Source organism: Xiphophorus maculatus, chromosome 8 (genome assembly GCF_002775205.1).
Source record: "Xiphophorus maculatus strain JP 163 A chromosome 8, X_maculatus-5.0-male, whole genome shotgun sequence".
In the NCBI taxonomy this organism is placed as follows: domain Eukaryota; kingdom Metazoa; phylum Chordata; class Actinopteri; order Cyprinodontiformes; family Poeciliidae; genus Xiphophorus; species Xiphophorus maculatus.
The window spans coordinates 9422531-9448662 of record NC_036450.1 but is presented as its reverse complement, the minus strand read 5'-3'; the positions used below and the strand labels follow the sequence as shown (position 1 = coordinate 9448662).

General features: G+C 35.0%; 1 protein-coding gene across 1 annotated transcript in view; it reads left to right on the top strand.

Moving 5' to 3' along the window:
- LOC102237681 (transmembrane protein 132C-like) overlaps nt 1–26132 on the top strand; it is a 158563-nt gene that overhangs the window by 87652 nt on the left and 44779 nt on the right. Inside the window, exon 4 of the mRNA XM_023337819.1 lies at nt 7435–7578. Coding sequence (XP_023193587.1) covers nt 7435–7578 — 144 coding nt within the window. The remainder of the gene's footprint in view (nt 1–7434; nt 7579–26132) is intronic.

Below are 26132 nucleotides of genomic sequence, written 5' to 3'. Positions count from 1 at the left end.
AGAGTTGCAACAAACCTAGTTACTTGTAGGCACTTTAATTAAGATGTTTCAGTCAGTAGACCTTTAAATTACATGATGAAAGTTTACTCACTGAAGTAAGTTAAATTAAATTAAACAAATTAGCATGACTAACGGCGTGTAGGATATCTTGATTGCTTTTTATGAATAAATTAATGAATCTAGCATAGAACACCAATGGTGGATAGGTTAGTTGAAAGAGGGAGAAAAGCTAATTGTTTCAAAGGGGGAAGATAAACATTCAGATGGAAATAGGAGTTGAGATGTGCTGAAAGTGAGACAAAGGAGTGACACAAGGAGAGGCCCAGTACATTGTGTGCATAGAGATGAGCTTTGCCTGGCAAACACTTCTTATCAGACAGTGTTAATCTTGTTTTGTGTTTGCAGCTTTGCTCCGCACCAGCACTCCTTACTGGCTCTGATAATGGCTGGAGCAGCATCAAATTCATTAATTGAATTAACTCCCTCTTTATCACCACATCTGCCGGTGGTTCACTCACCCCTAAAAACACTTCACCGACCAGCTAATTGACTCAGGGCATCTCCTCACCCGCCCGCCCTGCTTCACATTCCTAATTTACTGGTCCAGGTCCCAGCCGAGGTTCATGTGTCAGTGGCTACTATTTAATTTAGTTTTCCCAAAGGTAATGGAGATGGTTTTGTTTATAAATGAGGGGAGCAAAGAGAGGGAGAGAGAAGACAAGAAAACCTGTTTGTTATTCTCTATGGTTTCTGTGCTTATTTCATAACAGGATTTGGTCGCAGGTGTTTGTCAATTAAGGGCCTGCAAAACAAGCTCAGTGCAATTTGGCTTACTCTCCAGTTAAACAATTTATGGGGAAAGAGTAGCCTATTTAAAATTATTTCAGAAATTATATCTGTTGCCCCTGGTTAAAAACCATGTACTTAAGGCCCTTTAATATTTGCAAAATATTTGTATTTTGGTTTTAGGTATATTAAAAATATAAGCGAGAAACTTTAATTATTGCTTTTGTAAATTTTTAATACCAGTGATTACATGTGAGGAGCGGTTACTGTTGGCTGAGCGAGCAGGTCTGAGTTGATTTCATTGTTTACACTGGGAGAAGAGGGTTTTTGTAGCGACTTCACACCCTAGCTTCATCAGGCCTGCAACAAAAACTTTAACCGGTACCCGACAGTGTGTGTGTGTGAGAGAGTATGGACCCATGTGTGATATTGTGTTTAAGTTTAGAACTGTACATTTTCGGTAAAGGTATGGAGTTCTGTTAGGGACAAAAGTTGAATTCTGGTTATAGTAAAACAACGGTTAGAAAGAAGGGAAAAGTGCCTTATCGGCTTTATTTTATTTTGGGGAAACAGTTAACATTGTGAATTAATGGCATTTCTCCATATTTAGGTTTTTGATCATTTTGGGGTATTGTGTAGCCTCATTTGGAATATGAAATATATTTAAATGTTCATTTCTATTGAATGTGAGGATTGGTTTGCTCATCTTTCAACCACATTTACAAATCAGTAAACATCATTATTAGGATACCGTTTCACTTTTTGTGTTTTTAACCAAATTTCCATGTCCTTTAGATAAAACCATTGTGTTTTCTCTGTATTTTCAATAAAATTTTGCTGAGGTGGATTTGATGTTTCTTCTGTTAACTAAAATACAACATCAACATAGACGGCATGTTTTCCAAGAGTGATGCAGTAGCTCTTGGAAAACATGTTTTTTATTCGAGCCACTTATCCAATAAAATCTTTTATCAAAATCTTCCCGTTCTTCAAATGTTTCCCCATCATCTGTCCCTTTTCATCCGTGTGATGGAATACCTGTCTTATCTGATCCACTCTGCTGGTTTGTCTTTCTGCCCACACACCTCTAACTTCAAGCTATTCTTCCACCCTTGAGCTGACTATGAAGACCTTTACACTTCCTTTTCCCAAAAAAAAAGAAACAAACCAAGAAAGGATATTTTCTCTGACAAGCTCAAAAACTAACAGTTCATTTTATTTCCCACCAATATGCTTTCCTGATAAACACATCTGCATTTTCTTTGTCACTACACACTCATCAATTTATCAAAGCAATGATGATTTTATTTCAACATTTTAAAACAGGGGTGTCAAACTCCAGTCCTCAAGGGCCGGTGTCCTGCAACTTTTAGATGTGCCTCTGTTGCACCACACCTGAATAGAATAATTAGGTCATTAGCAAGGCTCTGGAGAACTTATCTACACAAGGAGGAGGTAATTAAGCCATTTCATTCCAGTGTTTTGTACCTGTGGCACATCTAAAAACTGCAGGACAGCGCCGACTGGAGTTTGACACCTGTGTTTTAAAAGGATTCACTTTCTTCTTTTCCCCTTTTTATTGAACGTGTTAATTGATATGCTAATTTGAAAATTGATCATGAGTTAAAAGTAGCAATTTGAGTGGACAGTAGCAAACAATAATGCCTACTTCTACTGTGAAAATAGACACAGAATAGATGTACAGCCTTTACTGTAGGGTAATGATCTGCATCTATCAATGTCTTTGCATGTCTAGTTCAGCAGTTTTAGCAATTATTCACAGAATGGCAGTGCTAGATTATGTGCCTGTCACACACCTGTCATATGAAACATCCTATAAATTTAAGGCTTGACAGCCAGGAATATTGATGTGGATATCTACTGTGTCCACAGGATGACACATTGATCTCTTATAAGGTTGTCATTAACTTAACTTGTGGTTTTGGTATTAGTACTCTGACATTTTTTTTCCTAACCAAATGTTAGTTCAATTATTATTGTTATCCCCCTCCAGAGGAGATTTTTATTCCTCAGGTTTTTATTTAGCAAAGTAATCAAGTTGTTATTGACACACTATCAATTATACTGTTTTTAATCTGTCAGCTTTCAGACTGTATGACAATGTGAAAGGACTTGCAAAGATTTCAAATATAAGTTACTGTCTAGAGAAATATTTTTGATCAATCTGAATAATTGCTTCTTAACATTAGCAACCTGACAACTCTGCAGCTTTCCTGCTCCATACTGACCAAACAGCTTTTTATCGGGATCAGCATTAAGTTTTTCAGCAGTGTGAGCCATTCAGTCTGTTTGTGAGATCAGCTCATTTGGGACACCTATCAGCTCCTACACACCACAATGAACCTTAGCCAATAATTCTGTTATTTGTTCATCTTTGTTCCTTTGTTGGGCAACTTTGGATCAATCACTCCCTGACTGCTGCAGACCATCAAACAGTTACTAAACAGTCTTGGAGATTGTTTGACCCAATTGTCTTGCAATCACAATTTAGTCCCTTTCAAATGCATTCAAATCCTTATGCTTGCCAATTTTTCCTGCTTGTACCAAATGGACATTCAAAACAAATTGTTTACTTGCTTCCAAATAAATCTCCTCTGCCCTCTAGCAAATGCCATGATGAGGACATGATCAGTATATGTGGGTTCTCAGTCACTGCTCAAATCCATCTCTGATTTTTACTGTGGGCATGCATGTGGTTAAGTTGCCCTGCTTTTTATTTTTTTGTACCTTGGATTGATAAAGATTCTCTATGTCTTCCTGAACTTTCAATCTACATGCTGGCACTTGGGTCCCACACTATCAATCTGTAACAAAGATTTGTTTTTGTGCCAGACATTGCCTTGGACTCTCAAAACCTAATATCACAGCCATGTTGCTCAAATTGCTCAACATAACAGACATCACTGCATTCCTCATTTTAAATATATCAATAAACTAACAACATTTCAACATTCATAAGGGAGCTCGGAATGAAGGGAGTGTTGTTTTTTTTTTTCCAGTGTTGTTTCTAGAAGTCAATCAGGCATATAACAGGGGGAGTTTTAAAATGGTCTTTTCTGTCTTCTGTAAATACTCATTTTACAGATAGAGGTTTTCACAGAATTAATGAGGCAGCTTTATGTGCTGATGCACGTGAAAGTGAGCCTTCTTTCAAATTGCTTTCCCTTATTGTTGCCTCTCGTAACTCCAGTGATTGCCCTCCCTTACCAAAAATCACATTAACCAAACCAATCTCATTCATGACTTGTTGTTAGTTAATTTACACCCACTGGTCTATATAGTGTGTCACATGGTAGAATGTTTATGTGATGCACTGCATGAAGGATAGGAAGGAATGGAGGGAGAACCCAATTATGCATTTCAAAACTGCTTCATTAAAACTCATTGTGGGTCAATTCATCTAACTATGTATTTAAGTAACTGATTAACTGAAAATGTATTCTGAAATGCCAAGTATAATCACAAAACATTATCTAAAATAGTGCCTGTAATGAACTAGAGACCTATTGGGGGAGCTTGCCTCTTACACATTGACAGGTTGAGACAGACATTGGGAAAACAGGAATTATCTTAATGTAGTTAATACATACTTCTTTTTTTGCAGTAGAGCAAGAAAAAAAGAAATATGACGCAGAAGTTGAAATTTAACTTATTGTTCCTGGTTACCTAGGTTTAGCTGCTAGGTTTAAAATTACAGCTACATTTGCCACACATCCCTGAACATCAAGAAAATTGTTTTGTGTTTCTTGTAGATCAGTACAAGATTTGATTTGTTCTTTTCACAGTTTGTTATTGAATTTAGCAGGATTGTGTCTGCATTACCTTAGTTTTAAAGTAATGAGTTAATAGAAGAAAATACTGAAATTGATTTTAAAACTATGTAAAACAACACAATGAATAAAATATGCTTGCTGTTTCTACTTAGTAAAACTAACTATACAATGTTTGATAAGTGAAGATATTTTAGCCAATTCTTTTCTTTAGACCATCCTTAATACCTGTGCAGTTTTAATAATGTAACATGTATTGCAGTAATAATGCAACTGTCAAGTAAATTGCCTGTAAAAAAAGATTTCAGAATTAATTTTGAAATTGGCAACAGTAATAGTTTTTGATATGGGTGGACCAAATAGGCTAGGAATGCCCCTAATCTGCAACAAACACTTCAAATCTTAAATATGAAACATAATACTTATTTGAGCCCATGGATTTGCTTATAGTAAACCACAGACAGCACATTAAAGCCATGGCTGTGGCACCAATAGGTGTCCTTTATTTTTCTACTAAAAATGTAGCAAATCTTTTGTAATAATGCTCTTGGTTTAAGACTAAAACATTTTGGAATCTTGGAACTCTACAAGCCAGTATGATTGTTTTTGATTTGTTTATTTTTCGGTCTTTTGATGAATAGGAAAAAAATGTAAACAGATTGTAATTTTTACTGTGGGACCATTGAGTGATAATGCCAACAGAGTGCATCCCCTAAGTAAATCTAGGAAATAAATAAGTAAATCTAGAAAAATAAATAAAAAATCCATGTCCTTGCTAAACTATTGTCTTATTTGCAACCAGCCTCAATTGGAAGATGGTCTTTCTGGTTCCCTGTTTGCCAGTTCGAATGTTGTCATATGATTGCAGTCATTTAAGTGCTTTAGATAAGGTGATAACATGAAAACAGTAAGCAAAAGAGCAATCAGTTGCCTCCTCTTCATTACTGTGTTCAGTTTCCACACCATTACCCTTTTACCCAAGGACAGTTATTACCGTTGCAGAGATTGGATAAGATCAAAGGTAGCTGGTTCAACTTAGACAAGGTAATGACTGTATTCCTCTAAGCACTGCTGCATGGACTGTCATGTCATTACCTACCCAGGACAGTTTTTGTATTCATCTTTTTAAAGTATTTAGCAGATCCAAAATGAGGTAGACCCAATATTCATAATGGAGTTAGATGAAAAGTCTCTAAGCTTTTTTGTTCTGTGTTTTGGACCAGGTTTTGTCTTCCATCTTGCCCACATATATTGGTTTGAATGTTTTAGAGTTTGAGGAAGTTGTGAAGGCAAAATAAAAAGGAAAAGCCACTCTTATAGTTTATGATAATTTAACGTGACAATAGAAGATAAGGAGAGCTATACCAGTAAACAGAAAAGGAAGCAGGTCATACTTTTTACAGCATTTGTATATCCGCCCACATACTGTGACCATGAATAATAGAAATGATAGCAGGATAAAAAAGGCTTGGGCAGGTGGTGCAGAAATTGAAGTGTTTTACAAACCCCAGGTGCAGGAAGACAATTTCTGCCTTTACATTATATTTTAAACCTCTCAGGTTTAAAATATAGTGAAGTATATACAAAATGTTTCTGACTACAAAATGATTCCTAATTGGTCTAAGCTTGCTAATCCTGAATCCTATTTTACACAGCTAATGATTCATCTTTTTTCTGTTATGTTTCATAACTGTTAATAATAATAAAAAAAAAAGGTTTATAGGCTTAGTCATGCTTCGACATTCCAAAGGAGGCTTGAGACTTTGAGGGTTCTCTTGTCATTAGGATCTACAGGAGGCATTTTTCCACTTTCAGGGGTTGAGGTAAAACTATTGACTGTAATGCATCATGATCGCTTTAAAGTTTACCCTCCACAAATGTGTGTGTGCTTCCTGCAGCCTTTTCTTTATTTATTCACTTGTCAATGTTACTCCTGGCAGAAATGGGTACTTCAGAATCTTTATTTTGAACATAAAGTTCGACAGTGACAAAGAGCTGAAAAACTAGACAAGACATTTTTATTTAAATAAAAAAAATACTGAGAGAAGATCCAGACTTTTGACCTTTGCAGAAAACTCAGACATGCATACCTCGTGTCTGCCTTTGTATGTCTTGTAACAGGATGTTGGTGTCAATGAGGTTGGATTAGACCTGCCCTGTTGTACCTCTGCATCACCAAGTGAGATAGTAATTGCCCAGCAACCATCCATGCTATGGATAAACCAGCTGGCTTTCTGCCTTAACACTATGATGGACTGTAGCACCAATGTAGAAAAGTTGGGGCAAAACCACAGCCTGACTACCATAAAACAATATCAAGATCTCCAACAAAATTGGAAGATATCCAACAAAATGTTATACATGGCATTGTATAAGTGACCCTATTGCCAATGGTGATTTATAACTCACAGGAAGTTTATGCAAAGTCTTCTCTTCACAGCCATATGACAGAACTGTTTTTTAGGCTGCTGTTCAAATGTAACCTTTCACAAGTGGCTGCGAGCAGAAAAATTTCTTTTGGATTCAAGTTTTAATTATTCAGAAGTGTTAGTCTAATTTTGGAGAGATGAGGCTCTTCAGGATACCTTGAAGAATACAGGACATGTGCTAGACTCCCGAAAGAGTTACTAGCTTTCTTCTGTTAGGTTAAATGGGTATATTAGAAACATTTTATGGCCTTGCATTGCTCTAGCAGCATACAGCATTGGCTAATGTATCAAAAACTTTAAGGCCGTTTCGTGTAGATGTCTTACAGTGAGGAGTAGAGTGCTGGTTAAAAAAGAATAAAATACTGCCGAGAACATTTTATTACATTTTTACATGTTTACATGTAAATTACATGATTTGTGTGTTTCAGAGTCAAAATGAAGGATGGAGTGGTGTTCCTGGGAGCTCGAGCCAATAACCCAGTTATGTGGACAGTCAGTCAGGATGTCAGAAGTGAGGGTCATAGGATTGTTACACTACACTGTCATAGGAAGGAGAACAGCTTCAATCAAAGGTATGTATGCCTCTCTTTCTTTGCTAGTTAAAAGTGCAAATTATTATAAACAAGAGATGTTCTTTGTCATACATTTGTCAGTAAGTAACTGATTGCTTAAAAGCGAAGCAGGGCATGACTCAGCATCTGAGAAATAATTTCTTTTGGCACTGCAAAGCGCTCAGATTCTCAGCCAACTGTAGCCACCGAAATGTATTGTTCAACAAAGTGTCAGCTTTGCTTCGGCTTAATGGATACGGATAATATGTTGAGTTTTCTCTATGTCAACAAATATTCTGAAATATGCAGCCTCTGGTAATTAGTTTTACACAAGTGCATAAAGATTTCAATATTTATAAATGTAACTTAACCTGGTGGCCCTCAAGCAACCTATAGCTGTATTTTGTTTCAGGCAATTAAGAGCTGTTGTTTAGTCTTACACATTCCTGTGTTTTAATCTTTTTCCCTGAAAAATCATTATTTATCTTAAGTAAATCTGAAATATCAACATTTTTAAAATGTATGTATTTATTGGACTATGCAGCGCAAAAAATATTTTCTTGCTATGAAAACCATGTCTTTGCTGCAGTTCTGTTGACACCCAGACATTTTACAACCATAGTTTTTGGCAGCATCTGATGTTATTTATTCTGTATAAACAAGACTTCTCGAAATGCATCACATTATTCACTTTCTTATTTGAAATTTCCAGCAAATTTTGTACTTTGTTACTTTTAAATTGTGAATTTAAAGCTGCAACTCTTTTTTTGTGGTTGATAGTTTTAAAAATTAATGCACTTGTGTTGCGTTTATTCCATCCATTTGAATATTCTCCCTATAATACAATAAAATACCAATGAATTTTCCTCTAGAGCAGCTGAATGTTATTGTGGGGAATCTTATTTATCCTTAAGATGTTTTAAAAGGTTAATAAGAAAACTTTTTTTGTACCTGAAAGGGTACAAATGCAATGTATTTTAAAATACTTGTCTTCAAGTAAAATACACAAGCAATAGGTTTTGTTACTGAAGGGATGCAACAAGATGTTAAATTATTGATTAAAAGTTAACCATTACATACATAGAAACCATTGGGGTTCTGTCAGGTAAATACGCCTTAAATTCACTGACGCTTGGATCTTTCAGTGTCATTCAAACCATTTAAATCAGATTGTGCACATAGCTGTGAACGTTTGCGGAGGTGATTGATGATTACAAGTTTCCAACCATGAAAACAAAGTGTTCACAGAATTTGACATTCTGCAAGGCCACGTAAATGACTTAAGTTGCAGAGAATAGCAGCACACAGGAAGTGACACACCCCAACTGGGTCGTTATTTCCTCCTGCATGTCAAGGTGATGACAGTGATGAATGACAAGTCATCTATCATTTACATGTATCTTTCTTGCTGTCCCACTGAGGAGAAGAAACATGGAATTATACAGAACTGTTTTAAGTCAAGGTCATACGTGTAGACTGGTATTTTCCTTTGCAATTTTACCCTCACCAACGGACTGACCTATAACACAGGCGAAACCTATTTCTAGACAGCAGGTGGACATTTATGAAAATACAGCTCATTTCATCTTTAAGTATTTAAATGTGTTGTCATTTGTATCCTATATACAAACCATTATTATCAGGCAAGATGTATGTCAAATAAATAGATGGAAATTAAGGGACTTTTATAAGAACATCCTCATACACACCTAATGTGATGTAGTGGAATGTTTTTTGGGGTTCTTTTGTATTTTGATGAGATGGCGTCTGTGTTCACTCTGCGATATTTGTTTGTTTAGCCATTTGTTTCAAGTCCCTCGGTTTCCTGCAGCTCCACATCAACTTCAAGTCAGTCAATCAGGACAGCTGCTACCAAATCTGTGATCTTTCCTGTAATCTCGAGTTGCCATCCTTTCTAGTTTTTGTTTTACTTATCCCAGCAAACAGTTTTTTCTTTTTGTTTGTTGTATTTTTTCAATTGCAATTTTGATGCTTTATTTATAATTTATTTGCATCAGGCGACCTAGGGTTTTTCACAAACACATATCACAAAAGTAAACCATTCATCTCAGTTTGCTGGTTTTCGTTTTACTGCAAGATTATGACAGGAGAGTATTCAGCAACATCGCATTTGCTCTTTTAGACCAACTCTGTACTGCTCTGTCATGTGGTAAGGTGTTTGGTTATTTTCCAGTCTTTGTAATGATGTACATATTAAATCATGATGTCCTTCAAATTTTAGCAGATAAAACATCAGACCCCACAAAATAGCCAGCTTAAGCTGATGTGATCATTAATTGTGTTGCTGTAATAAAATATCATGTTGATTAATTTGTGAAACAAGGTATGCAGATTGATTTATTTGTGACTGAAGGATGGCCTTTCAGTCTCCTACAATCTATCATTGAAAAACAGCCCATACTGCTGATCCATCAGCTAAAAGTAACTGTTGTATATAATTTGACAGGACAGTCGCCTGCATAATGGGACAGAGGTTTTGGACAACAAAACGAGCAACATGTGCATCACAGATTCTTTTTTACAACAGCATGTCTGTTTGACTTGTTCCTGCAAAAAAGCAGCTGCAGGATCAGTAATAAGCCCTGCTCAATTAGGTGTCCCTCTGAGCAATTAAAGAAGCCCAGCATGCACATCAGCAGGACCTCCTTTAATAACACTGAAATCATGCATTGTACAAAATGGTTTATTTGATCCATGCCACTTCCCTAACACAATAAAAAGAGAGTCCTTACCTTTTAACTTACTGAATCCCAAAGCCTTAGAAATGATATTGTAAATACTTTCGAGGCTAAGGTAATTTATTTTCTATTTATCATTAGGACTACCATGCCTGAGTCAGATATTAACTAACCCAACATCACACCCAGTTACAGGGGGGAGTTTGTAGTCCCTCGATTTCCTGCACCTTGTCTACTGAAACCCCCTTCCTTAGCGGTTTCCCAGCCTGTGCTGTGAAACCTCGACAGTTGGTCCAGAACACCGTGGCATGCCTCATTTTCAATTGGCAAAAATCAGCTTACACATGTCGAAGAGCTCATTTAGAGTTTTTTTCTCTAAATAAACAGTTAGATGAAAGTCAGAGGCAAAAAAGCCTGAAGCCTAAGTGTCATGTTTTACTTGATTCAGCCAAGACAGAAATATACCAATAAAAAACAAAAAGAAAAAGGGCAATGTTGTGACACACGCTCCTTAAAAGCATTATCAAGTGCACTTTCTCTACCCCAAACGGAGTGCACAGCAGACAACGTGCATCTTCCATGCACAACATTTTTAGTTTTATATTCCTTGCATGTTTTTGTAGATTAAAATCTTCAAGGAAGGCACAGGAATGTACAAAATTTGTTGTGACATAAATGATGCATGGATGGATTATTGAAAAAATATATATATAGAACCAAAAGAGAACATTGCAGTTTGCAGTGGGCTGGTGCCATCTCCATTGATCATTGTCCTAGAGGCGCGGTAAGCCCTGAACAAAGTGCAAATTACAGGAGACCAATTAACCTTACATGCATGTTTTTGGACTGGGAAGAAGCTGCAGTAACCAAAAAGAACCCACACATGGGTTTGCAGTGCATGCAAACTTGATCCAGAAAGACCTCTAAAAACAGAAAATGTCAAAGCTAGAAGTACAATTTAGACTTCTATTGTAAATAACGTGAGATTACATTTAGATTTTTAGAGATAAAATAGCTAAATATTCTTATTTTAGAGCCACATGACAGTTTGAAATACTGCACGCTTTTCTTTTCCCCTTTTTTCATTGCATAAAACCACTGATCTTTTATTGTTGAAGCATGCATTCAGATATCAACAACTCTAAACATTTTTTGAGCAGGACCCAACCCTACCATAAACATTCAAGCACTTACCCAATTCACCAAATAAAAAAAAGTTTTTGATGTTGCTGTTTACATCTAGTGCAATTTTTCTATTTTCAGATCTCAAATCTGGATGTTGCAGACAGTTATCAAATATTTAAATTTAATAAGAACCATGAGAACACTGTACAAAATTTTCTAGGCATCTGCTTTGTACCCAACTAATACAGACTCACACAATCTACACCAGGCTACAAGGAATAGGCTCTTCAGTTGCTCCTCTTCAGTTTCCCAGAAATTCCCTCTTTCCCCCCTCAGACCCTCACCCATCACTGTGAACTGAATAACTAACAGAAAAAATAGCTTTGTATTCATCAAATTGATCAAATATTTAAACATTTTACCATCAATGTGAAGATAACACATCAAGCATGAGTTTAATAATGCTACCCTTACAGTCAAATACTGTGATATTCAATTTTTCTCAGGGGAGGTCCTTTATGTAAGACGTTGAAGATCAGGCGTACAGAGGGATGAATAGATAGAAAAATATAAAACCATAATCAGAGAAAATATTTTCCCTTGGGATTCCAGGCTGTGTTAAAGGTTTGTAGTTCAACAAAACATGAAGCAGTCTGCCAAGTAAACATTGGCTTAAGGGAATATCAGTGAACTCTACTGACTCTGACACTGAGCCCAATAGAACACTGGTGGAGAGACCTTAAAATGACACTTTCTTTGCCAGATTGAAAAGTTCTGGAAATCAGAATAAGGTAATCATGTTTTTTAATTAAAAAATACTGCTCATAGCTGCTATGATCATTGTCTTCACTCTGCTCTTGGTTTGCATGGTCAGGGACGATAGATTGCAAGACTAGAGGGATTGACTTGAACATATGATGGAGAGTTGGCTAGGCCACTTAAACACAAGTGTCAGGAAGTAACGATTTGGATCTGATTGTTTACAAATTCCATGCCAGATCTTAAATTATGCATGAATCTATTTTGTCAGTGTGAAGCTGAACATTTTTTTTATCAGCAGTTGTCAAGTAATAAGGAGATTGTACTAAATGTTATATGTCCTTCAATTTTCTTTGAAAAGGGACTTCTTAAAAGTTCTCCCTCAGAGATGGTTGCATATATTATAAGGCCACTCATTTGACTAGACAATGGAATCTGGCAAAATAGTGTCTTAAATTCTTTATTTTATTAATGTGATTTTTTTATTGTTGTCACGTCTCACGCTGTTGGTATGGACATCAACATTTCTCTACACTGAGGAGCGTTAAACAGAGTTTCTGATTGTATTACGCAACAAAAGATGATCTTTTGATTTATAAAGATGTGGATATTTTCCCAAATAATGTGTCAACAGAAAAATGTAAGAGTGGAGGGAGATTTTCATTTTTCTACATTACTCTGATTTTAAATTGAGATTTTAAAATTGGTCCATGTTAAAGATGGAGATAAAAGATCAGATGTTGTTATAAACTGTGTGGTGAGACCAATCTTTCCAAGTATTCACATAAGAACACTATATATCATCATCGTATGACATGTTGGGTATTATTTGCTGGATTTGACTTTTTTTTTTTTTTACCAAACTCAGCTGTGTGCACAGATAATTTTACAATCAGCCAAAATTAGCTTGAAGACCTGTGATTCTCTTCTGCACTTCAAGAAAGAAATAATTTAAGGCGTTAGATGCAACAATCAAAAGTGTTCCCTTTTATTGGAAGCAGCCCAGTTAACATTACCTTCTTGAGTTGCCGTGGTGATTGCAAAAGTCCTGATTTAACGTCGGATAAATCAGCAGCGGTTGTATAACAGTAAATAGAGAATATACACAAATAAATGCACACATCTTAACTATAGAATGGAAAGCGAATTACACAAAATACAAACAAGAAGTTTGTTTTCTGATAGGACATAACATGAGATTGTTTTCTGTTGTCAATTGAAATTCTCCATATTATTTAAACAAAAAAAAAATACTTATGCCCTTCTCAATTACCATTGGAAGAGTATTTTTCTGCCTTGGAACCCATCAAACTGTATAACTGCTAATGAACTCTTTGCAAATAGTTATTATTATTATTGAAGTTAGGTGATGAACTCCAAGTCTTTCAGACTAGAAAACCTGCTAGTCACCACTCTAATCTTTAGATTGTCAATTGTGTTAAAGTTGTGACTTGGTTTTAACAATATTAGTATTTATTATTCCTTCCAGTAAGAAGAGAAAAAACATAAAAAAAGTAAAAACATAACTTTTTAACTGGGACATGAATAATTCTGGGTTTAAGAATTATTACATTGTTTATATATATATACAGTATATATATATATATATATATATTTATTTTTTTTTTCCCCATTCCCTACAAATTCTACTGCATTTAATTGCAATGATAAAATCTAAATGGCTGATTTCCAGTAAGGGGAGAAACAGGAAAAATGGCAACCTAAAGGAAAGGGTTAAGTTTGGAAACTATTAGAACTTACCAAAAAAAGCCAACAGTGTATGCACTGTTTGAAAAGTTTCAAGGTGTACATACAGTATTTTCACATAATCCACTGAGTAATGAATCTATGGCTTCTTTGATCCTTTACCCTTTCATCTTCTTTGTGTTGATGATATTTGGAAAGACACTCATTTCACAGTAATTTTGGTTAAGAAATAAAGGACCTGATCAGCTTTTGAGGGTTCAATTCAGTAGGCTTCTTTTAACGATCTGTTATTTTCATAAGCATTTTCATATCATTATGCTTACGTCATATGCTTTTTTTTTATTGAGTTTTTTCCTACCTTTTAACAAGTCAACATTTATATTATGCAAAGCTTGGACTTCAAGAGGAATGCTTCATTGAACTATATAGGTTTGTGGATTTTAAATGAAATTTATACCAAATAATATTCAAATCATTTAAAAATACTGGAGACACCTTTCTATCTAACACAATAAATGTCAAATATGCATAAGACCACAGTTTACCATTAATCCTTGCTGACTACTGGAAGAAGTTATTGAATCCATTACAACTGTCTGGTTCAATTTACTACTGACCTTCGGCGCTATGATCCCATTATAGAGATGCTCCACCACAGTTCAATAGTTCATTCATCTGAGATTCTTATATGTTCCTTTGTGCACCTCACCAGGGGTCATGATCACTGGAGCATAGTCCTGAGATGGTACTCCAGACCTGCATAGTTTCAAATCTGAGAAATAAAGTGGTTTTATTCTTCATTTTCCTCAGAAGTGTGGCTGTTATTGTTGTGTGGGTTTATGACCAAGAGGGTTTGTTTGGTAGTTTTACAATTCACTGCCTCTTGGAAAGTAGGGAGTCATTCCATGGCCCATCCTAAAAAAGAAGTCTTCCTTAGATTTACTGAAGCAATACATTTCTTTGAAAAGAACAAGGTATCCTGCTCATAGTCTTCTCCTGTAGTGTGCTAGACTGGTGTTTTAGGCTATTTAAAGGACAGCTAAATCAAAGAATTTCTACATGCGTCTTCACCTGCTTTATAAAACTGTGGAGGCTTTGGACATTTTGGACAGTTGTAATGGATTCAATAAGGCTTTGGACATTTTCATTCATACATGTATATTTCAGTCTATAAACTTTTTTTCCTTTGTTGATAATATAATAGAAAGTTTCTATATTGGGTATGATTGAGATGTAAAATTGCTTTCACAGGGCATGTGTAAACATCAGATGTTTTCTTTTTTTAATCTCTCAAAGATTTATCCTGCCTGTGTGCATGCAACAAGCAAGTGCACTGTCTCCCACAAAAACCTGAACAAAAAAAAAAGCAAGTGAACAAAGAGAACCCTCCAGCAAATTTTCACCTTCAAAGTCTAAGGGATTGAGAAACATGCCACCACATCCAGTCTGCTGCTCCGGGAGATGACTCCTGCTGTGAGCATGTGGGTGTAAGGTTTACTCTAAAACACTGACAAAGAAGCATTGTATTACCTACACTAAGACATAAGCTTCTTAAACAAAGAGCGCCAAGCATCCAAACCTCAAGTCTTGACTGATGAATCAACAAAATATTGGTGAATGTTAATGTGTGTATTAGAGTTGGCATTTTATCATACATTTTATCATTGCAGGATTTGTAAAATATTTGGGGTTTGGATACACATTAAGTATTTATTACAGGAAGTTACATAAAAAAGTACCCAGACTTCTGCCTTTTGTTTTCTGAATTTACTCTGTGTGCAGGCACTGGTTTGAAAATAGGTTAAAGATTTAGATTGTTTTCTGACAGTTAATTGAATCGTGTTTTAGGCATCTGTGAAATCGAGGCTTGTCACTCTGTGTTTGCCCCGGCCATCTGCTGCGGGAGTGACATGTGCCGCCGAGGGTCTTTTTTCATGAAACAAAGAAAGCAAGTGAGTAGGGGTAGAGGAGTTGTTTTTGAATGAAATGATTAGCATACTCTGTTCCTAGAGAAGTGGAAAATTACAATTCTCATATAAATAGCTCATAAAGATTTGAGTTAGAAAAGATTGCTTTAGCAAATAATTATCTCTCTATGCAGGATTTCTTTCCAGGACTGTGTACCACACATGATTTTTCACTGTTATAAGAAACTGCCTATTGACTTAAATTATAGACCTTTGCTTCAGTATAATTCAATTTCAACTTAAACAAATCGTAACAGCAGGGATCCTACGATGTTATAGTACTGTCTATTTTAATGACAAAATGGGTGATTACAAAACCATGTTTTTCATTTTGATCTAGATTAATGCATAATCTTTTTAAAATTCAAATATATAATTGGATCTATTCTAATTGCTGTTTTTTCAGTTCCCTAGTATTAATAGAATGTTTCCTAATGAAAGGCTTCTTAGTGAGGGGGCAAGGGAAGCAAAAACATTCCTCTGTTTCAGATCCACAAGACATCAAATTTAACTGTTAGTTTAAAAAAAACAAAACAAAAAAAACTTGTATACCTTATAATCGATCATTATTAAAAGGGATGAGAAAACACTTTTGCTTCTATTGAAGACAGAAAATGAAAACAGATTAAGCTACTACACAGCGCTCAACACCTAACTAATGCAAGAATAGTCAGCTTAAATAATAACAGAAGATACTATATTAAATATTTTTCTTTCTTTCGTCTGTAGCATACAAAGTGGTTTCGGCATTCTGAGTAGAGGTCAAGAGGCAGCTGAGGATGTCTTCCAGTCCAATGATAGCTCATTTATTGCAAACAATTTGTGTAAGGTTTTATCTTATATCCATGATGACAGGCATCATTTAATTTACACACTGCTAAATGTAAAAGTCTGAGAAATGCCTTTAAGTAATCCACTAAAGAGTAATTGCCAATAGATTATAGACAAATCCCAATTAGTGTTTAGTGTTACTAGGTGTTTTCTAACCTTTTAGCTTCATATTTGTATACAAGAGATTAGTCTTTCAGCTCTGTACTGCATTTATTTTCCAGAAAGCAACATAAAATGAATAAAAGCAAGCCATTTTTAATGTAATTCTACAGCAAAACTGACACCTCATTTTCAATCCTCATAATACCTCCATTGACATTGGTCGGTGTTAGGTATCATTTACTTTAAATGTTTTTGAGGGGATTTTTAAATTAAACTCATCGTTCTGTTTATTTAGAAAAAAAAAAAACAGCATAAGACTTGACATTTGTTCTTTTTCTGCCTGATATTTTACTTGTAGCAGGTTGTCCCCAAAAATAATCTACATATTAAACCATAAACTAGATGCGCTGTTACACCTGTACTCTGTAGCTTTTCAAAATTTCCATCTCACAAAAGAATGGTAAAAGCTTGAATATTAAAGTATAAAAATATAAGAACACTTCCTACAGATGTTCCACAAGAGAACCCAATGAAGTTTTATATTAAAAATTTAAAGATCACTTTTGTTTTTAATCTATTTTTTTCTGACCATTCTTCAACTCTACAAGGTCAGGTCAGATTCTAAATTAATGTCTTTAATATAAAATTTGAAGTACAATCTGCCCAATTTACTGAATAGGTATGTAACAATACAACCAGCTTAGGACATAATGCTTGATTTATTTTTTTTGGAGGGGGAGGCAATTAAGATTCTCCTGTTATTTTATTTTATTTTTTTAACAAATAAAGGTTTCACACAGAAAGCTAAAAATACTATAATCAATGTGCAAGCAATATTCCGGTCCAGATTTGACTTGGTGAGAGCAATTATTTTAACATGCATATGTTTTGATCTGTGAACTTTAGTTGGAGTACCCAAGGATAATCCACACATGCATACAATGCTAGCTCCACCACCTTGCAGCCCAAGATGTAACTAGAGATTATAAAATGCAGTCCAAATTTATTAAAAACTGTTTGGTTTAATACCAATAGAAATCGTTATTTGTTTGTTAGCTACCAATGGTTGTAGAAAATTGCAACTAAGCTGTAAGCCTTTGTCTTATCTGCCATTTTCTGTTTTCTATAGATCACCAGAAATTATACTAGGAAAGCATTTTCAAATTGCAGGCATCTTTAATCCAAGTCATCATTTTAGCTGATTAGTCTTTATTTATTAACAAAACACAGTCACAATCATATAGAATAAGATGTTGAGCCTAAAATGCTCACTTTAATATCCAGAGCTTATAATAATAGCTTAACCTTACTTTTTAATGAGGTCACAAACTGACAGCAACCTAGATAGACAAGGAACATATTAGTATTTTAATATTGCGAGAATGGCACAATCACCCTCAGAAATGACTGCATGATGTGTACCAGAATTGACTTTGTTAGCAAACCCAAATAGGTTTATATTTGATTAAATCCTCAGTGTTTTTCATATAAAACATACAATATGTATGTTGTGCAATTTCAGTCTGAAACCCTAATGACCAGTTTTATCAGTTGTTCTTGTGATATGGTAATTATTGCTGGAGGCTTTGTACGGGTGACAATAATCTTCTCTCAGCACTTCTCCTCTCCACCCCCATGACAGCTTCTGATTCTTTTTTTGCCCTAAATATAAAATGACAGATAATTATCACCTGACTTTGTTTGAATGACTACCGTCAAAGGTAAATCTGGTTAATTTGTATTTTTTTTTAGTAAAGAGAAAAAGGGACATCTTTCAGTGGATACAGTGAGTATATTCAATTTGTTACATTAAAGATCTTTATTAAAATTATGTGCATCAATGCAGTTTTGGTGTTATATATGCAAGAAATGACTTGAAAACAATGTTTTGCTCATTTTGCGGTAAGCTTATGATAATGGACATGTCTATAAGGCAGTTTTGCTCCATTTCATGAAGTCGTTAGGAGTTGGAGTCATTGACAGAACAATGATGAGTGAAGATTGAATGGGAAAGGAGTTCAATAATCAGTCCTTTCCAGTTCATTGGGAGAGGTCAGAGGGCCTTGCGCTTGTACTGGCTCACAGGCTGCATAAATGCATACAATCAATGGCCAGACCTAGCAGGAGCTTGTAGGACTGCATTTACAACTTGAGCTAAATCAAAGGTCCTGTCAGTGCAATCTGATTCCAATGGAGGAACTCTCCACATGTCTCCAAGACCCATAGACAGTAATGGTCTTCCTGCTGTGACCATTTGCGCTTCTACATGTATACTTTGCATTTATGTATATTTTATATTATCATTGGCACTACATCTTTCTTCAGAGAACTTAATAGAAATAATTTGTTTAAACTTCTAATCTTTTCATCTAACAGTAGCTTTACAGGGGGCCCTTTAACTGCAGCAGGCAAAGCAGAAAGATTAGAGGGTTTGTGTGTTTTGGAAAGAGATGGAAAATTACATAGCCAGTGTCTGTCAGAAATTAGATGCAATTTTGCAGGTGCAAGTGTTTGAGTGTACAAAGTTCCCTGCATGTCCTTGAATATAATCTTTTTAAAGTCACTGTAGTTTAGATGATGGATAGGGGAGCTGAAGCAATTGCCTCTCTAGGTAGTCTAATTATATGAAAACTACAATTTTCATATTATTCCAGGTAAAGGTAGCATACAATTGTAAATTAAAAATATTTAAGTGGATCCTTAAATTAGCTCTCAATACTTGTTTATACCAAGCAGTCAAAGGTAGACATCTAGGTGATTGATAAATGTGTCTATAATATTGATCACATGTAATTTAATTACATGAGTGGAACATGGCTTCCAATTTTTTTAACATAAATGGCACGTGATTAAGATACACCCTAATATTGATAATTAAGCCTTTATAATAGTCAGTGAACTAAAACAACTAAACATAATGCAAATACATATTATTAAATTGGCAATGTCGATGAAAAATGTATTTATTTCATGAAGTAAAGTGTAAACCATATAGTTTTGCAACTATATGTATGTGTGTGGAGTGATGTATCAAGTGCCATTTTTATTATGGTTCACAGTGGATAAATACACAAAATTTAGTTTCTTTAAAAAAAATCATAATAAGAAGGGTTTTCAATATAGAAACTACATAAAAAATCTCCCTGTATTGTACAGTGTACACACTCAATACTTGCTAACACTCTACTCATTAAATGAATTATTAAGCAGTGTAGCATGTCATGTCGAGGTTTTAGAGAAAGCCAGGTTGCTGTGGCCTTCAGCACATCTGCATTGTTGGGTTGGGTGTCTCTTGTGTTCCTCTTCACTATATTCTGGAAATTCTCCAAGGTTCAGGTCAGATGGGTTTGCTGGCCAGTCAAGCACAGAGAGATATTGCAGTGATAAAAAAAAGGGTACTCATACTTTTGGCAGTGTAGGAAGGTTCCAAGTCCTTCTTTAAAAGGTAATCAGCCTCTCCATAAAACCTGCCTGTGCGACGCATGCTCTAAAATTTGTAGAGAACTGGTGTGAGTCTGGACTTGATAAAACCCAGTCGACGAACACAAGCAGATGACATGGAAAACTAAATCACTGTGAAAACCTTCATGAAACTTGAATCATGAGCTTCTACACTTGCTCTTCAGACTGTGGGTTCTTGATTTTGCAATTGAAATGTAATCTATACTTCTATCTAAAACGAGGCACTTAGATGATTTATTAATTGATCATCATTTGCTTAAGGAACCTGTATTCATTAAAATTGCTTGTCTAAAAAGTAATTAAAAATAATTTAGTTGCTTTAGTCGTAAAGCCTTTTAATGCCATGTTATCTGGTCCAGTTTCCTTTGCCCTCTGCTGTTTTTAAATGTCAAAAGTCAAGACAACTTCAAAAATTGATTTGATTTCAATATATACTAGTAAGTACCACTATGAAAAAACAAAAAATTAAAGTTCCAACTTTTGTATTTAAAAATGCTTTATTCTTTACAATATCCAAAGAATTATTACAATTAGAATTCAAGTAAATAAAAAACACAAACTAATGCCACACTTTCATTATTAAACAAGCCAAAATGAAACATTGTGTGTGAAAGAAGTCAGTATCCTCTTGCTGCTTCCACATGATTTGAAATGTAAAGGAGCCAGATATAGCTGGTAAAAAAAAGCACTTAGAAAACTGATCAGAACAAACACCTCTGTCCAAGCAGCCGACTTCATTTTTTTTTTTTGTTAAATTAAGTTTCACATTTACTATATGCGATATGTCGTGTTTTAGGTAAAAATTTAAATAACATTAGGGATAAAATTATTCTCTCAAAACAGTGTCCTTTTTTATGTCATTAATTTAAGACTCCTATTCAATATGGATGATGTGAATAGCTCAAGTGGCTTTCCTGACCAATAAGGCATTGCACAGCTCAAACAGTGAGCTTTGAACTGAGCCAATGATTTTGCTGGCCTAGCTGATAATGCAGGGAAGTTTTGATTTATATATAATTGTGATGAAACTCAGGCTGCACAGTAGCACAGACTGCAACAATGTTGTCTTGAAGATGTTTCTTTGTTTGAACTTTTCTCCATAGACATTGCATATTCTCCCTTGCATAAAGTGGGTTGCCTCTGTGTACACCGACTTCCTCCCACAGTCCAAAAATATGACTGTGAGGTTATCTGATCTCTCTAAATTTTTATTTAATTGATAATCTGTTTTATTTAAATAAGTAATAACATATTGTAATAACTGTTTCTTTTGTTTCATGGCTGCTTTCTATAATGTACAAGTTTGCATTGATTATGTGAATGACACATTTTTAAGGAGGCCAAACTTGTCTTTGTTGTTGTAACATATTTCAATGAAAACTTCATTTAACTTGTTTTTTTTTATGTACTATTAAGTATAGAAATATTCTTATATCCCTTCTCCCAACTTCCTTCACCAGCACTCCCCCCTCTTCCTCTCCTCTTAAAAGTACTGTATTGTAAGGTATACCTAAGTTATCAGCTCCCAAAGCCAGCAATGCTGGGGGTGTCTACAGTCAAGCTGGTGATTGGCCATGGAGCCTGGTAGTGTTTGATAAGGCAGGCATTGGCCTTGGGACCCTGGGCTCAGAACCCTCTGATCCTCTTCATCTTCTAATAAATCATATGCTGAATCCCTGGCTCCTGTTTAATGCATTTGAGTTCTCTTTGAGGTACTACAAGAAGTCATCTGAGGATTTCCAGCACGAAGTCCCACACTAACAACTTAAACCTGCTTTACAGGGGAGACGTTAATAGAACTCACCCTGAAGTTGAAAACTGTCTCTGAAACCCACCTCAAACTGTTTTTTCCTAGATTTCAGAGGCACATTTTTATAGGTGCATAGCTGCACTGTGGAAATGTGTGCATCTAACACAGATTACAGTAATTTCTGTTGGAATGAATATTCAGATGAATGAGTAATAAAAAAAATACATTTTTCTAAGCCTTGAAAACTTCAAGGCTTCAACTTGAAAAGGTCATATTAGCTGGCAGATAAAAAGTTCCACTACTATTTAAGGAAATGTATATCTTTTAAATTGTATGTATAAATTAAATGCGTATGAACTGCTATTACGCATTCACTGAGAAATAAAACAGTCCATCAGCTTGAACTTTATCTCATTTAAATTAACGCTTTTGAATTTATCTTTGCAAAATTGTTTTCTGTACCATGACACATGAGCAAATCCTAAGAATGGTAAATGTGTGCCATTTCTGCCTCTCATCCTTTCAAAGGATGAAAATGGTTCTGTTATCTTGACAAATAAATAGACAAAAGAACAGAAGTAAATTTTAAAGTTACAATAAGTCAGGCTGAGGTTGGTATTTTTATTAAGCCTGGGTTAATAACACAATTGAATGAATTTGATTGGTGGTTGAATTAGCTGCTTTGTGCTTTTTCATTTGTTCACTGAAAGTCATGGTCAAACAGGCAAGTCTGACATTTCATTTATTGTAACATTTATTGATAGGATAAAAGATAAATAAGAGATTTGTGCTGAGAAATTATGCTGTAAAAGTTTACAAAGAAACAAAATTTGATGAAATTCATATTTAATTAATTACCTCATGTTAAATCTTGTACAATGGTTCTACAGTGTTAATATTTATAAATAACACTTATAATAACATTTATTATGAACAAATAAATAACATTTGTTCATAATCTTAAGTCTAACTCAGTGTGGAATCTCTGAAGCTTTTTCTGAGTTTCTAGTTTATACATCAATACCATCATGCTGTGCCAAATAATCACTCTGGATCCCTGATGGAACCATACTTTGATAAGTTAGCTTGATGATATTACTGTACATCACTACTAAAGACAGCTGGTGTCAGCTAGTGCTGGTCTGTACCATGACTGTGAAATAATACAAGGCTGACGAGCTGGTGCTAACATTAAAGGAAATAAGTTGCTATACTCTCTTGCAAACATTTTTACACCCTTTCAACTGTGTACTCCCCAAAGAGCTTAGTATGGGGTGGATTATTATTTTCAGTACTCCTATTGTTCTAATACAGCAAATATAAAATTTGCAGTCTAAAAGCTTTATTGTTGCCAGTCACATTCTGCATATACTTTTCTCAAAATTCCTTAACAATCCTTTTGAAAGCACCAAGCTTCTGTTGAATGAGGTATGAATTTTTAATAAATAAGTGTCTATCCCCCCCCCAAAAAAACATTATTTCTACTTTTAAATTATGCAAAATACTTTAGAAAGTAAAACATTTTGTAAACTTATGATGGGGAATGCTGGAACATTTCTTATGCTTTATCATCATTTGGCTACTGCTTAACTTATCTCTCCCTTAGGATGACAGTGACAGTCTTTGTAGTAGATTTCCATCTACTGATAGAAAGATGAAAGTGATATATTTACTGGGAGCATTCTTAACAGAATTTTAATTAAGCGTATCATCAGTGTAAAACAAGCTGTCTGCGTTGAACCACACAGTCTAACACCACTCCACAGCGCGATCATCACGGTTAGGTTCAAATGCGTCTTGTTTTGAAGCCAAAGGCACTTACTGAATTTTGCTGGGGGTGTAAAAGAGTGGAGACGATTGTCTTCAAGAGGGCAAACTTGATTTAATGGTAGATTTCCTTTGTTCTCACATTGTTATGGCACGTTGGGAGATGGAGTGACTCAAAACAAGAAAAGAAATGGAGAGAATATCTGAAGGCAGGAGGAGCGAGCCAAAGATGTGAGTTGAAATGACAGAAGTACAAAAGAAACCTCAGCATGTATAAAGTATTACTGTGATGATTCACAACACACAAAGACTAAAATCGTGCACATCATGAGATTTAACAGTACCAAGCGACAACTGAGTGGCAAGTAATGAAAAGACCAACTTAATATAACTCATGTCATCTTTGTGTGTGCTTGTAAATAGTAAGAAAAGATGAAGTGTCATTTGTGGTGAAGAGTTTAGACTTCAAGGGAAAGATTAGCAAGTCTCACCAAGTTGATCCCTATTGTCCAGGGTAAGAGGATGAGCACCGTAGCCCTCTGCAGAATTTTACTAACTTGGCTAGAGCTCACAGAAATCAATCATGGGATTGTGGTTTTTCTCATTTTCTGATTATGTTCCATCAAATACATTGTCTGTCTCACAGAGGAAATTAGTGAAAAACAGTAAAAAGGTGATAATAGTAGGTACTTTCATTAGGGCAGACATTGTGTGGTCTCTCTCTGACTTTGCAGTCAAGGAATTCCCAATCCTCTTGCTAGTTAGAAAGAATATTAAAGCTATTTTTACTTTCATAAAATATTTAATATCTTATCTGATACTAAAGATGACACTTGTGGCCAAATAGGAAACTATAAAGCTGTATTCTTCTCTAGGATTCTAAGTAAAAAAAAAAAGGAAAAAAAGGTTTTTCTTCTATGACAAAAGTTTACATTTTTGACTGCAGACACTGTAAAGTAAAAGTAAGTTCATGCTTCTCTTTAGCATAAAATTCAAAGAGCAACTGCTGGGATTTTCACACAATCTAATTTTAAGACACATAAGAGCAGTTAAATGCATATTTGACAGCAGTACTTTTACAGGTTTATCAGTAGCAGAAATCAGTTGTATGAATCTTTCACAGCTTTATTATGTTATGTACTCTGGCAGCATCTAGATACATTCACAATAATTTTCCCTTTGTTGTCCCAAGTGAAGTCCTAAGTCTTTCACCCTAAGTCAGAGTCAAGTCTCAAATGACTAAAATTAACATTTTTGCATTGGATGTGAACCATGTAGACTGTCTGAAACAGAATTGCTTATAAATTCCAAAAAATATCCTGAGGCTAATTTCACGCAGAAACATCTAATAGTTTTAATCATTTTATTGCTTTTAATTGCTTGCAAAGGAGAATATATAATTGACTAAAAATTTAAATATGCATTTATGTATAAAAACAACAAAAAAGGAAATGTAAGTTAACTGGTTACTCTGAAGAATCTGGAAAAATACAACCAACAATAAATGGATTTATTTGAAAGAAAAGCATTTATCTTTTATCATCATTATGATTTTAATGACCCAAAGTCATTTATTATAGAGGTCAGTTTAATTGAAATTGATGTTATGTTGATATTACAAGCAAACATGAACAAGTTGTCATGAAGCATTAATGCCTTGTATTTTACGGACCTCCCTATTTGAAAAGCCATCTAACAGGTTTTGTGGACATATAAGTGAGATCTGTGGTCTGTGGCTTACTTACTAAAGATTCTTGCTTGATATTAGCATTAATTAAAAACAGACAAACCTGGAAGCTTGACCTTCTTCTTGCTGCTTATGTTATATTACAGAAAATCCATTCTTAGTGTGAATAACATTACCATAGCAATTCATAATTTATACACATAACTCAGAGGGTAAAATAATCATGTACTCAAATGATCTAGATGTAACAGCTTATTTTTACTGCCAGTTACATGAGTTTGAGACTTAAGTTAAATAGCTTGAGTCAGAGTGCAGTCTTGTGTTTCATGGCCAGAGTCACTGTTTTGGCAGCTTTTGAGTTCTTCCTTAAGCTGCTGACCTCAGTCCTTATCTCTTTACACTACCTACTACTGTGACCCCCAGATAACCTTTGTGGTTAGATTGGGCATTCACCTTTCATATACTAACATGTTCATATAAACTCATTCCAAATAGGCGACACATGAAGAATGGGAAAGCCCTCAGTTTTTTCTTCCTTTTTTTTTTAAACCTGTTGGCAAATCAGTTTCTCTGCTCTGCTCCACAAGTATGCTGTCCCCTTTTGCTTTTTAGTCTATTTTGATTGAACATTACAGCATTTTTATGTGAAACCACTCATGTGAAGAATTATTGGGAACTACTTTTCAAAATTGGCAGCTCTACTATAATATCATTATATT